Consider the following 11,855-nt stretch of genomic DNA (forward strand, 5'->3'; position numbering starts at 1 on the left):
AAGTATTCATCCCCCCTTGCCGTTTTTCCTATTTTGTTGCATTACAACCTGTAATTTAAATAGATTTTGGGGGGATTTCATGTAATGGACATACACAAACTAGTCCAAATTGGTGAAGTGAAATGAAAAAAATTACTTGTTTCAAAAAATGATATATATATATATTTTTTTTTTAAATAGAAAAGTGGTGCGTGCATATGTACTCATCCCCTTTGCTATGAAGCCCCTAAATAAGATCTGGTGCAACCATTTACCTTCATAAGTCACATAATTAGTATAAATAAAGTCTGTCTGTGTGCAAACAAAGTGTCACATGATCTCAGTATATATACACCTGTTCTGAAAGGCCCTAGAGTCTGCAATACCACTAAGCAAGCGCCATCACCAAGCAAGCGGCACCATGAAGACCAAGGTGCTCTCCAAACAGGTCAGGGACAAAGTTGTGAAGAAGTAAAGATCAGGGTTGGGTTATAAAAATATATCAGAAACTTTGAATATCCCACAAAGCATCATTAAATCCATTCTTAAAAAATTGAAAGAATATGGCACCACAACAAACCTGCCAAGAGAGGGCTGCCCACCAAATCTTACGGACCAGGCAAGGAGGGCATTAATCAGAGAGGCAACAAAAGGGCTAAAGATGACCCTGAAGGAAATGCAAAGCTCCACAGCGGAGATTGTAGTATCTGTCCATATGACCACTTTAAGCCGTTCACTACACAGACCTGGGCTTTACGAAAGAGTGGCCAGACAAACGCCATTGCTTAAATAAAAAGAAATAAGCAAACACGTTTGGTGTTTGCCAAACGGCATGTGGGAGACTCCCCAAACATATGTTAGAAGGTACTCTGATTAGATGAAACTAAAATAGAGCTTTTTGGCCATCAAGGAAAACGCTATGTCTGGCGCAAACCCAACACTTCCCATGATTCCTACAGTGAAGCATGGTGGTGGCAGCACCATGCTGTGGGGATGTTTTTCATCAGCAGGGTCTGTAAAACTGGTCAGAATTGAAGGATGACGCTAAATACAGGGAAATTCTTGAGGGAAACCTGTTTCAGTCTTCCAGACATTTGAGACTGGGGCGGAGGTTCACCTTCCAGCAGGAAAATGACCCTAAGCATACTGCTAAAGCAGCACTCGAGTGGTTTTAGGGGAAACAGTTAAATGTGTTGGAATGACCTAGTCAAGGCCCAGACCTCAATCCAATTGAGAATCTGTGGTATGACTTAAAGATTGCTGTACACCAGCAGAACCCATCCGACTTGAAGGAGCTGGAGCAATTTGTCCTTGAAGAACGGGAAGAATTCTAGTGGCTAGATGTGCCAAGCTTATAGAGACATACTCTAAGAGACTTGTAGCTGTAATTGCTGCAAAAGGTGGCTCTACAAAGTATTGACTTTGGGGGGTATGCACGCTCAAGTTTTCAGTTTTTTTTTCAAGTTTTCAGTTTTTTTGCCTTATTTCTTGTTTGTTTCAAAGTGGTAGGCCTGTTGTGTAAATCAAATGATACAAACCCCCCAAAATATGTTTTAATTCCAGGTTGTAAGGCAACAAAATAAGAAAAATGCCAAGGGGGGTGAATACTTTGGCAAGCCACTGTATATCAAGACAATTATTTACAAAGCAAATTCAGTCATTACATTAATTTAACCCTTTCTCTAATTTGAGGAACTCAAACTGAAGACTTAGAGCACGTGCAAAGCTGGTTGACACATAACATCCCCACAAAGTTATAGCAGCATTATCTACAGCTACAACATCCCCAGCAAAAACAGTTAACTCTGAACATCAGGTGATTCAACCATCGTTTGTGGTGTCAAGTGTGATAACATTATTTGTTCCCCCTACTGTAACCCTAGACTCACTGAGGAAATATACAGCAATCAAAACCTTCAGGCTGTGAGCTATACAACCTTACTCCGTAGCAACCATGAAGGTGATTAGACAGAAACTGGTAGCAGACCCCAGCAAATGTTTCAGTCAGTCTTGTGTTCCCCGTTCTTGGCCCATCCTCTGCTCATGGCCGCCACTACGATGGTGTACATGTTGAGCCAGGCCTGACGCAGTGGGCCAGTGTACCCATGACCCAGACTACACTGCAACATGTAGAGAAGGGACTCCCCCACCACCTGCAACATATACATGCACACACGGATGCACGCAAGCAAATATTATGAATATTGGCCTACAACTATAAATTGTTGCAAGTTTTGTTCCTTAAAAGTACACTGTAAAATAATATGTTGATTTCAATGTACGACAAATGCCTTCAATAGGATTGTGAGTTTGCTCAACAACATTTTTGTTGCTCAAACTCACAATCTTATTGCAGCTGGTTGTCTTAAAATCAGGGTTTGGGTTATTCCACTTCCTCTAATTCAATTTCCTCTCCCTGTATATTCAATTTAATTCAAATCAAATTCCAGGTCAGTCTTTGAATTCAGAGAGAATTCAATTCCAATCTTAAGTCAATTGTAAGAATTCAATTCCCAATTCAATATTATCCCCAACATTTCCACAAATTCCAATTTGAATTCAATTCTCTCAGACTGATCATATCACTGTCCTGACAGCCTATACTGGAAATATAGAGATAGAACTTGATATGATTTAGAACAAATCCTGCAGCACATTTTTATACTAAGTGCAATAATTCCAATAAATGGGAAATTTACAGATATTGAATTCCAATTCAAAACCAAATATATAAATGTTTTTACAATTCCAATTCAAACAGTCCAAATTCCAGTTAAATTCCAAAACGTGAAGATTTTTGAAATTTGCATTGAATTCAACATGAATTCTCCAGTTCATGAGTTAATTCAATATTTTAATTGGAATTTCAAATTAAATTGGAGTTGACTTGTAATTGTACGTAAAATCAACTTTTATTTTTTTGGTTTTACAGTGTAGTATAGTGTACAGTACACTCAATATGACAGCAGTGTATTACAGTGAGTGATCAGAGTGACAATATTCTTACAGCGAAAGACTGGGTGTTAACCCCAACTGCCTGGTGCTTCTTCCCCAGAGTGAGCAGAAAATCCTCCAAGGTATGGAGGTCGTCCAGATGACTGACTGCTGCATCGATCACCAGCATTACCTGGACACATACACACACACACACACACACACACACACACACACACACACACATACATGCACAATCATGTACGCACATACACAAAGAAATGTGCACATACACCAACACGCAGCAAGAGGTTATTGCCGTGGATTTGTTTCCAAGAATCAACCATTTACAGTGAGGGAAAAAAGTATTTGATCCCCTGCTGATTTTGTATGTTTGCCCACTGACAAAGAAATTATCAGTCTATAATTTTAATGGTAGGTTTATTTGAACAGTGAGAGACAGAATAACAACAGAAACATCCAGAAAAGCGCATGTCAAAAATGTTATAAATTGATTTGCATTTTAATGAGGGAAATAAGTATTTGACCCCTCTGCAAAACATGACTTAGTACTTGGTGGCAAAACCCTTGTTGGCAATCACAGAGGTCAGACGTTTCTTGTAGTTGGCCAACAGGTTTGCACACATCTCAGGAGGGATTTTGTCCCACTCCTCTTTGCAGATCTTCTCCAAGTCATTAAGGTTTCAAGGCTGACGTTTGGCAACTCGAACCTTCAGCTCCCTCCACAGATTTTCTATGGGATTAAGGTCTGGAGACTGACTAGGCCACTCCAGGACCTTAATGTGCTTCTTCTTGAGCCACTCCTTTGTTTCTGGGTCATTGTCATGCAGGAATACCCATCCACGACCCATTTACAATGCCCTGGCTGAGGGAAGGAGGTTCTTACCCAAGATTTGACGGTACATGGCCCCATCCATCGTCCCTTTGATGCGGTGAAGTTGTCCTGTCCCTTTAGCAGAAAAACAACCCCAAAGCATAATGTTTCCACCTCCATTTTTGACGGTGGGGATGGTGTTCTTGGGGTCATAGGCAGCATTCCTCCTCCTCTAAACACGGCGAGTTGAGTTGATGCCAAAGAGCTCCATTTTGGTCTCATCTGACCACAACACTTTCACCCAGTTGTCCTCTGAATCATACAGATGTTCATTGGCAAACTTCAGACGGGCATGTATATGTGCTTTCTTGATCAGTCCTTCATGGCGTAATGTGTTACAAATCGTTTTCTTGGTGACTATGGTCCCAGCTGCCTTGAGTTCATTGACAAGATCCTCCCGTGTAGTTCTGGGCTGATTCCTCACCGTTCTCATGATCATTGCAACTCCACAAGGTGAGATCTTGCATGGAGCCCCAGGCTGAGGGAAATTGACAGTTATTTTGTGTTTCTTCCATTTGCGAATAATCGCATCAACTGTTGTCACCTTCTCACCATTCCAGCCTTGTGTAGGTCTACAATCTTGTCCCTGACACCCTTGGAGAGCTCTTTGGTCTTGGCCATGGTGGAGAGTTTGGAATCTGATTGATTGCTTCTGTGGACAGGTGTCTTTTATACAGGTAACAAACTGAGATTAGGAGCACTCCCTTTAAGAGTGTGCTCCTAATCTCAGCTCGTTACCTGTATAAAAGACACCTGGGAGCCAAAAATCTTTCTGATTGAGAGGGGGTCAAATACTTATTTCCCTCATTAAAATGCAAATCAATGTATAACATTTTTAACATGCGTTTCTCTGGATTTTTGTTGTTGTTATTCTGTCTCTCACTGTTCAAATAAACCTACCGTTAAAATTATAGACTGATCATTTCTTTGTCAGTGGGTAAACATACAAAATCAGCAGGGGATCAAATACTTTTTTCCCTCACTGTAGATGTCAGTTTTAATGGTGATGGGCTACGCAGGGTTACCTTTGTGACATGGTCCAGGAACTCAGGGCTGGAGAGGCAGTCTTGTGTGGGGCTACAGTTTGTGTTGTAGTGAAAGAGGTTGAGGAGCGCAGGCTCTAGTTCAAACAGTCTGCACAGACATAAAACACAATTCAGTACTATAGGTGCAGACTATAGGTGCAGACAGATACATGTAGTCCCCCCGAATGCTACAATAGCTACGATTTTAATGTCTGGTTAACGAAAATAGGACAGTCAGCAACAGTTCTTCTCTAGTCTGTTTTAGCAGAAGCTGTTTCAAAATAAAGACTATTGCAGCCTGTCGCCAAGCAACAAGTCAAGCCACCAGTCCCAGTATAGGGAGTGTGTGATGCAGTATCTATGTAGGTGAAGTGTATTTTTCTCTCTAAGTACACAAGTACTGTTTACTATGACAACTACATTATTTACAGTATCTTTGTAATACTGACATATTTGTATTGTATACAACTGCAAATTATAATCAATGGTTAGGTTTCAGTAAACTTTCTTACAAAAAATGCTGCCGATATCAACCAACACTCTGTTTTGGTACACAAACAGTAAAGGCTGATATACTAATCACAATGAAATCTTCATGGAGGAACACATGCATGTCTAGTTCTCAGTGTTTCCCTTTGGATTTTTTTCAGCAGTGGTAGCAGAGTCGAATATAAGGGAAACACTGGTTATAAAGTATAGTGTTGTACACCGGTACCACCTGTTTATAATCTCGTTATTGTTATGTACATTTATTGTGCTACTTTTTGATTGATTTGTTTTACTTGAGTTTATTTTGTAAATATTGTATTAACTCTATTTATTGAACTGCATTGTTGGTTAAGGGCTTGTAAGTAAGCATTTCACGGCAAGGTCTACACTTGTTGTATTCGGCGAGTGTGACAAATACATTTTGATTTGATCTGAATAGATAATACAGTATGACAAGCAATATCACAACTTCTCCTAACTCTTTCATTTCCTCCATACCTAACTCCTTCATTTCCTCCATACCTAACTCCTCCATACCTAACTCCTTCATACTTAACTCCTTCATACCTAACTCCTTCATGTCCTCCATACCTAACTCCTTCATTTCCTCCATACCTAACTCCTTCATACCTAACTCCTTCATTTCCTCCATACCTAACTCCTTAATTTCCTCCATACCTAACTCCTTCATTTCCTCCATACCTAACTCCTTCATTTCCTCCATACCTAACTCCTCCATACCTAACTCCTTCATTTCCTCCATACCTAACTCCTTCATACCTAACTCCTTAATTTCCTCCATACCTAACTCCTTCATACCTAACTCCTCCATACCTAACTCCTTCATTTCCTCCATACCTAACTCCTTCATACCTAACTCCTTCATTTCCTCCATACCTAACTCCTTCATACCTAACTCCTTCATACCTAACTCCTTCATTTCCTCCATACCTAACTCCTTCATACCTAACTCCTTCATTTCCTCCATACCTAACTCCTTCATTTCCTCCATACCTAACTCCTTCATTTCCTCCATACCTAACTCCTTCATTTCCTCCATACCTAACTCCTTCATACCTAACTCCTCAAATAAAAAGCTTTAGATCATGACTGTACCTGGAGAACATGACGACTCCGTGTGGAACTTTGTTCTTGCCAAGACTCTCCCAGCTGCCTCGGATCAGCTCCTTGTCTTTCTCCGTCAGCTTCTCCATGCCCGGGGGTCGCTCAGTGTGAGGACTAGCTCTCTTTGCAGGATCAGAGGAAAAGTCTCTGATCTGGGCAACCCATTACACTTTGGTAGACTCCGCTTGGGAAACCTTTGATGACCCACCTGGAAACTAAGTGTAAGTGCAAGAGCTAAAACATAAAATATTAAAACCAAAACAATAGAAAGAGGAATTCATGATAGTTGTACATGTGCAAATCTAGATCCCAGCATACCTCTTCTCTCTTCACACGCTCCCTGTCTGTACCAGGCTGTGGAGTCTGTGTGTGTGTGTTTGTGCATCTGGAGAACTGCCTTGGCTGGTACTCTTGGTACTGACTTGCTCTCCTGCTCACGGTGCATTCAGAGAGAGACAAGTCATCCGCCGTGCTTATCTGTCAAACTGACTACTGTCTCTCTCTCCCTCTCCCTCACTCTCTCCCACTATACTCTCTCCAGCGCTGTGGGTCTGTTCACTCCACTGAAGAAGGAAAGGCAGGATCGCTCTCTTTCTCTCCTTTGAGGATGTGACGAGCTATAGCTCCTCCTACAGGTGAACCAAGGGCTGTCAAAAACATCAACCTCCCTCCAGATACACTGAACAAAAATACAAACAACATGTAAAGTGTTGGTCCCATGTTTCATGAGCTGAAATAAAAATAAAAATAAATGTTCCACACGCACAAGAAATGTGTTTACATCCCTGTTAGTGAGAATTTCGCCTTTGCCAAGATAATCCATCCCCCTGACAGGTGTGGCATATCAAGAAGCTGATTAAACAGCATGATCATTACCCAGGTGCACCATGTGTTGGGGACAATAAAAGGCCACTCTAAAATGTGCAATTTTGTCACACAACACAATGTCACAGATTTCTCTAATTTTGAGAGAGCGTGCAATTGGCATGCTAACCGCAGGATCACGGGTATTGCTTTGTGTGGGTGAGCGGTTTGCTGATGTCAACGTTGTGAACAGAGTGCCCCTAGGTGGCAATAGGGTTATGGTATGGGCAGGCGTAAGCTACGGACAACGAAAACAATTGCATTTTATTGATGGCAATTTGAATGCACAGAAATAACGTGACGAGATCCTGAGGCCCACCTCATTTTTCAGCATGATAATGCACAGCCTCATGTCGCAAGGATCTGTACACAATTCCTTGAAGCTGAAAATGTCCAGGTTCTCCATGGATTGCATACTTACCAGACATGTCACCCATTGAGCATGTTTGGGATGTTCTGGATCGACCTGTATGAGAGCGTGTTCCAGTTCCCATCAATATCCAGCAACTTCGCAAAGCCATTGAAGAGGAGTGGGGCAACATTCCGCAGGCCACAATCAACAGCCTGATCAACTCTATGAGAAGATGTGTCACTCTGCATGAGGCAAATTGTGGTCACACCAGATACTGACTGGTTTTCTGATCCACACCCCTACCTTTTTTTTAAGGTATCTGTGACCAACAGATTCATATCTGTATTCCCTATCATGTGGAATCCATAGATTAGGGCCTAATTTATTTATTTCAATTGACTAATTTCCTTATGTGAACTGTAACTCCGTAATATCTGTGAAATTGTTGCATGTTGTATTTATATTTTTATTCAATATAAATAATCCCATACACAGAGCACCATGACTTGGACTGTCACCTACTATAAGGTCAGAGGTCAATGAACCAAAGGGAGATAAGTCATCACATACATGATCTTGAGTTATGGGACATTTCAGACCCTTTGGGGCCCCAAATGTACCTTTTAGAGTTGCTCTTTAACCTTGCTATGAACCTTTCTATCGTCAGATTGTTTTATGCTCAAAAACTAAATTGAATGAAACTGTGGAGTGCTAACCAACCACAGACACTTGATTTGGAGCACTTGAAGCAATTTCATAATGAAATGTGTGGGAATGTTAATATTGTAGCTGAAGTAATAACAGACCTGAGGGCTCCACTTTTGTAAAATGGTACATGATTGTTTAACTGCTTGGAGAGGCGTATTCTCAGACACTCAGATAACCAAGTCTGATGGCCAAATTTAGAGGATGTCATTACCCCACATAAGAGATTTTTTTCTCAACCATGTTATTGCCTGCTTCATTTAAATGCTTGATCAAATTTTTCATTACATATAGTACCAGTCAAAAGTGTGGACACCTACTCACTCAAGGGATTTTCTTTATTTGTACTATTTTCTACATTGTAAAAAAATTGTGAAGACATCAACACTATGAAATAACACATATGGAATCATGTAGTAACCAAAAAAGTGTTATATTTAAGAAATAAGGCACAAGGGGATGTGGTATATGGCCAATATACCACGGCTAAGGGCTGTTCTTAGGCACGCATCGCGGAGTACCTGGACACAGCCCTTAGCCGTGGTATATTGGCCATATACCAACAACCCCCGAGGTGTCTTATTGCTATTATAAACTGGTTACCAGTATAAGACATGAAGGTCAGTCAATCCAGAAAATTTCAAGAACTTTGAAAATGCAGTCTTAAAAACAATCAAGCGTTAGGATGAAACTGGCTCTCATGAGGACCTCCAAAGGAAAGGAAAACTAAGAGTTACCTCTGCTGCAGAGGATAAGTTCATTAGAGTTACCAGCCTCAGAAATTGCAGCCCAAATAAATGCTTCACCGAGTTCAAGTAACAGACACATCTCAACATCAACTGTTAAGAGGAGACTGAGTGAATCAGGCCTTCATGGTTGAATTGCTGCAAAGAAATCACTATTAAAGAACACCAATAAGAAGAGACTTGCTTGGGCCAAGAAACACGAGCAATGGACATTATACCGGTGGAATTCTGTCCTTTGGTCTGATGAGTCCAAATTTGAGATTTTTGATTCCAACCGCCGTGTCTTTGTGAGACGCAGAGTAGGCGAACGGATGATCTCCGCATGTGTGGTTCCCACCATGAAGCATGGAGGGGGAGATGTGATGGTGCTTTGCTGGTGACACTGTCATGATTTATTAGAATTCAAGACTTAACCAGCATGGCTAACACAGCATTCTGCAGCGATACGCCATCCCATCTGGTTTGCGCTTAATGGGACTATCATTTGTTTTTCAACAGGACAATAACCCAACACACCTTGAGTGCTGCATCAGATGACCTGGCCTCCACAATCACCAGACCTCAACCCAATTGAGATGGTTTAGGATGAGTTGGACCACAGAGTGAAGAAAAAGCAGCCAACAAGAGCTCAGCATATGTGGGAACTCCTTCAAGACTGTTGAAAAAGCATTCCTCATGAAGCTAGTTGAGAGAATGCCAAAGCTGTCATCAAGGCGAAGGTTGATATGTTTAACACTATTTTGGTTACTACATGATTCCATATGTGTTATTTCATAGTTTTGATGTCTTCACTATTATTCTACAACGTAGAAAAAAGTAACAAATAAAGAAAAACCCTTGAAAGAGTACATGTCCAAACTTTTGACTGATACTGTAGGTTTTTGCAAACACATTTAAAGTAAGGATGCTATTGAACAGCATTTCTCTACTATTCTCTGGGTCAGAGGAGTAATAGTGTTGCATTTCTCATGCTGTTAACCATGGCATTCTTTGTATGCATAGTAACTGCTGTGTGGAATGCCATAGATGGTGCACAGCAGTCTCCTGCTGGACCACTGGACAGTGTAAGGAGGGAAAACATGGTTTCCATGACAGCCTCACTGGAGCCCTTGAACCCCTGACATGTGATTTTTGAGCTCTCATGGAGGTGACTGCATCTACCATTCAAGAGTCTCCTACCAATGTGAACCCCACAGCTGGTTTGATTGATCAGCTTGTATTGTTGGTCCACTGTAGAGTAAGCTCAGTTAGGGGAAAGACCATAAGCTGTCAATGACTCCCATACTCATCTTCATCTGAACTCTTCCAAACATTTTGAGCGGGGACTTAAAATTAAACACATCATGTTTCTCTGATGGTACCCCCCCAACCCATCTGAGCTGGTCTCCATGTAGACAGCAAGGTATTGCTCAATTACCTTCATAAGTCACATAATTAGTTAAATAAAGTCCACCTGTGTGCAATCTAAGTGTCACAAGATCAGTCACATGATCTCAGTATATATACACCTGTTCTGAAAGGCCCCAGAGTCTGCAACACCACGAAGCAAGTGGCTCCATGAAGACCAAGGTGCTCTCCAAACAGGTCAGGGACAAAGTTATAGAGAAGTACAGATCAGGGTTGGGTTATAAAAATATATCAGAAACTTTGAATATCCCACAAAGCACCATTAAATCCATTCTTAAAAACTGGAAAGAATATGGCACCACAAGAAACCTGCCAAGAGAGGGCCGCCCACCAAAACAACTCACAGACCAGGCAAGGAGGGAATTAATCAGAGAGGCAACAAAGAGACCAAAGATAACCCTGAAGGAGCTGCAAAGCTCCACAGCAGAGATTGGAGTATCTGTCCATAGGACCACTTTAAGCCGTACGCTCCACGGAGATGGGCTTTACGGAAGAGTGGCCAGACAAACGACATTGCTTAAAGATAGAAAATAAGCAAACACGTATGGTGTTTGTCTAAAGACATGTGGGAGACTCCCCAAACATATGGAAGAAGGTACGCTGGTCAGATGAGACTAAAATTATTTTTTTAGGCCATCAAGAGAAACGCCATGTCTGGCACAAACCCAACCCCTCTCATCACCCCGAGAACACATCCAGCATCATGCTGTGGGGATGTTTTTCATCAGCAGGGACTGGGAAACTGGTCAGAATTGAAGGAATGATGGATGGTGCTAAATACAGGGAAATTCTTGAGGGAAACCTGTTTCAGTCTTCCAGAGATTTGAGACTGGGACGGAGGTTCACCTTCCAGCAGGACAATGACCCTAAGCATTGGAATGGCCTAGTCAAAGCACAGACCTCAATCCAATTGAGAATCTGTGGTATAACTTAAAGATTGCTCTACACCAGCGGAACCCCTCCAACTTGAAGAGCTGGAGCAGTTTTGCCTTGAAGAATGGCCAAAAATCTCATTGGCTAGATGTGCCAAGCGTATAGAGACATACACCAAGAGACTTGCAGCTGTCATTTCTGAAAAAGGTGGCTCACAAAGTATTGACTTTGGGGGATGGGGTGGGTGAATAGTTATGCACGCTCAAGTTTTCAGTTTGTCTTATTTATTGTTTGTGTCACAATAAAAAATATTTTGTATCTTCAAAGTGGTAGGCATGTTGTGTAATTCAAATGATACAACCCCCCCCCCCATTTTTTTTTTTTAAATTCCAGGATGAAAGGCAACAAAATAGGAAAAATACCAGGTGGGTGAATACCTTCGCCAGCCACTGTCGGACCTG

At 41.4% G+C, this 11,855-nt stretch overlaps 1 protein-coding gene across 1 annotated transcript; it reads right to left on the minus strand.

Annotated features, from left to right (window-relative positions):
• Positions 1 to 1,527: 1,527 nt before the first annotated feature.
• On the minus strand, positions 1,528 to 6,552 carry LOC135526959 (neuroglobin-2). Its single transcript, XM_064955627.1, has 4 exons — positions 6,439 to 6,552; positions 4,834 to 4,942; positions 2,987 to 3,106; positions 1,528 to 2,132 (listed from the first exon to the last, which is right to left on the minus strand). Exons 1-4 carry the CDS (start codon positions 6,534 to 6,536, stop codon positions 1,980 to 1,982), a joined length of 480 nt encoding a protein of 159 aa, XP_064811699.1. The 5' UTR covers positions 6,537 to 6,552; the 3' UTR covers positions 1,528 to 1,979.
• Between the last annotated feature and the right edge of the window lie 5,303 nt (positions 6,553 to 11,855).

Source organism: Oncorhynchus masou, chromosome 32 (genome assembly GCF_036934945.1).
Source record: "Oncorhynchus masou masou isolate Uvic2021 chromosome 32, UVic_Omas_1.1, whole genome shotgun sequence".
Lineage (NCBI taxonomy): Eukaryota > Metazoa > Chordata > Actinopteri > Salmoniformes > Salmonidae > Oncorhynchus > Oncorhynchus masou.

Bases quoted from the DNA above. Each gene is read 5' to 3' on its own strand.
- LOC135526959 (XM_064955627.1), bottom strand. From the start codon at position 6,536: ATGGAGAAGCTGACGGAGAAAGACAAGGAGCTGATCCGAGGCAGCTGG. The intron at 3,107-4,833 runs GTAACCCTGCGT...GTATGTGTCCAG, and splicing joins TCCTGGACCATGTCACAAAG to GTAATGCTGGTGATCGATGC. The intron at 2,133-2,986 runs GTAAGAATATTG...TATATGTTGCAG, and splicing joins TTAACACCCAGTCTTTCGCT to GTGGTGGGGGAGTCCCTTCT.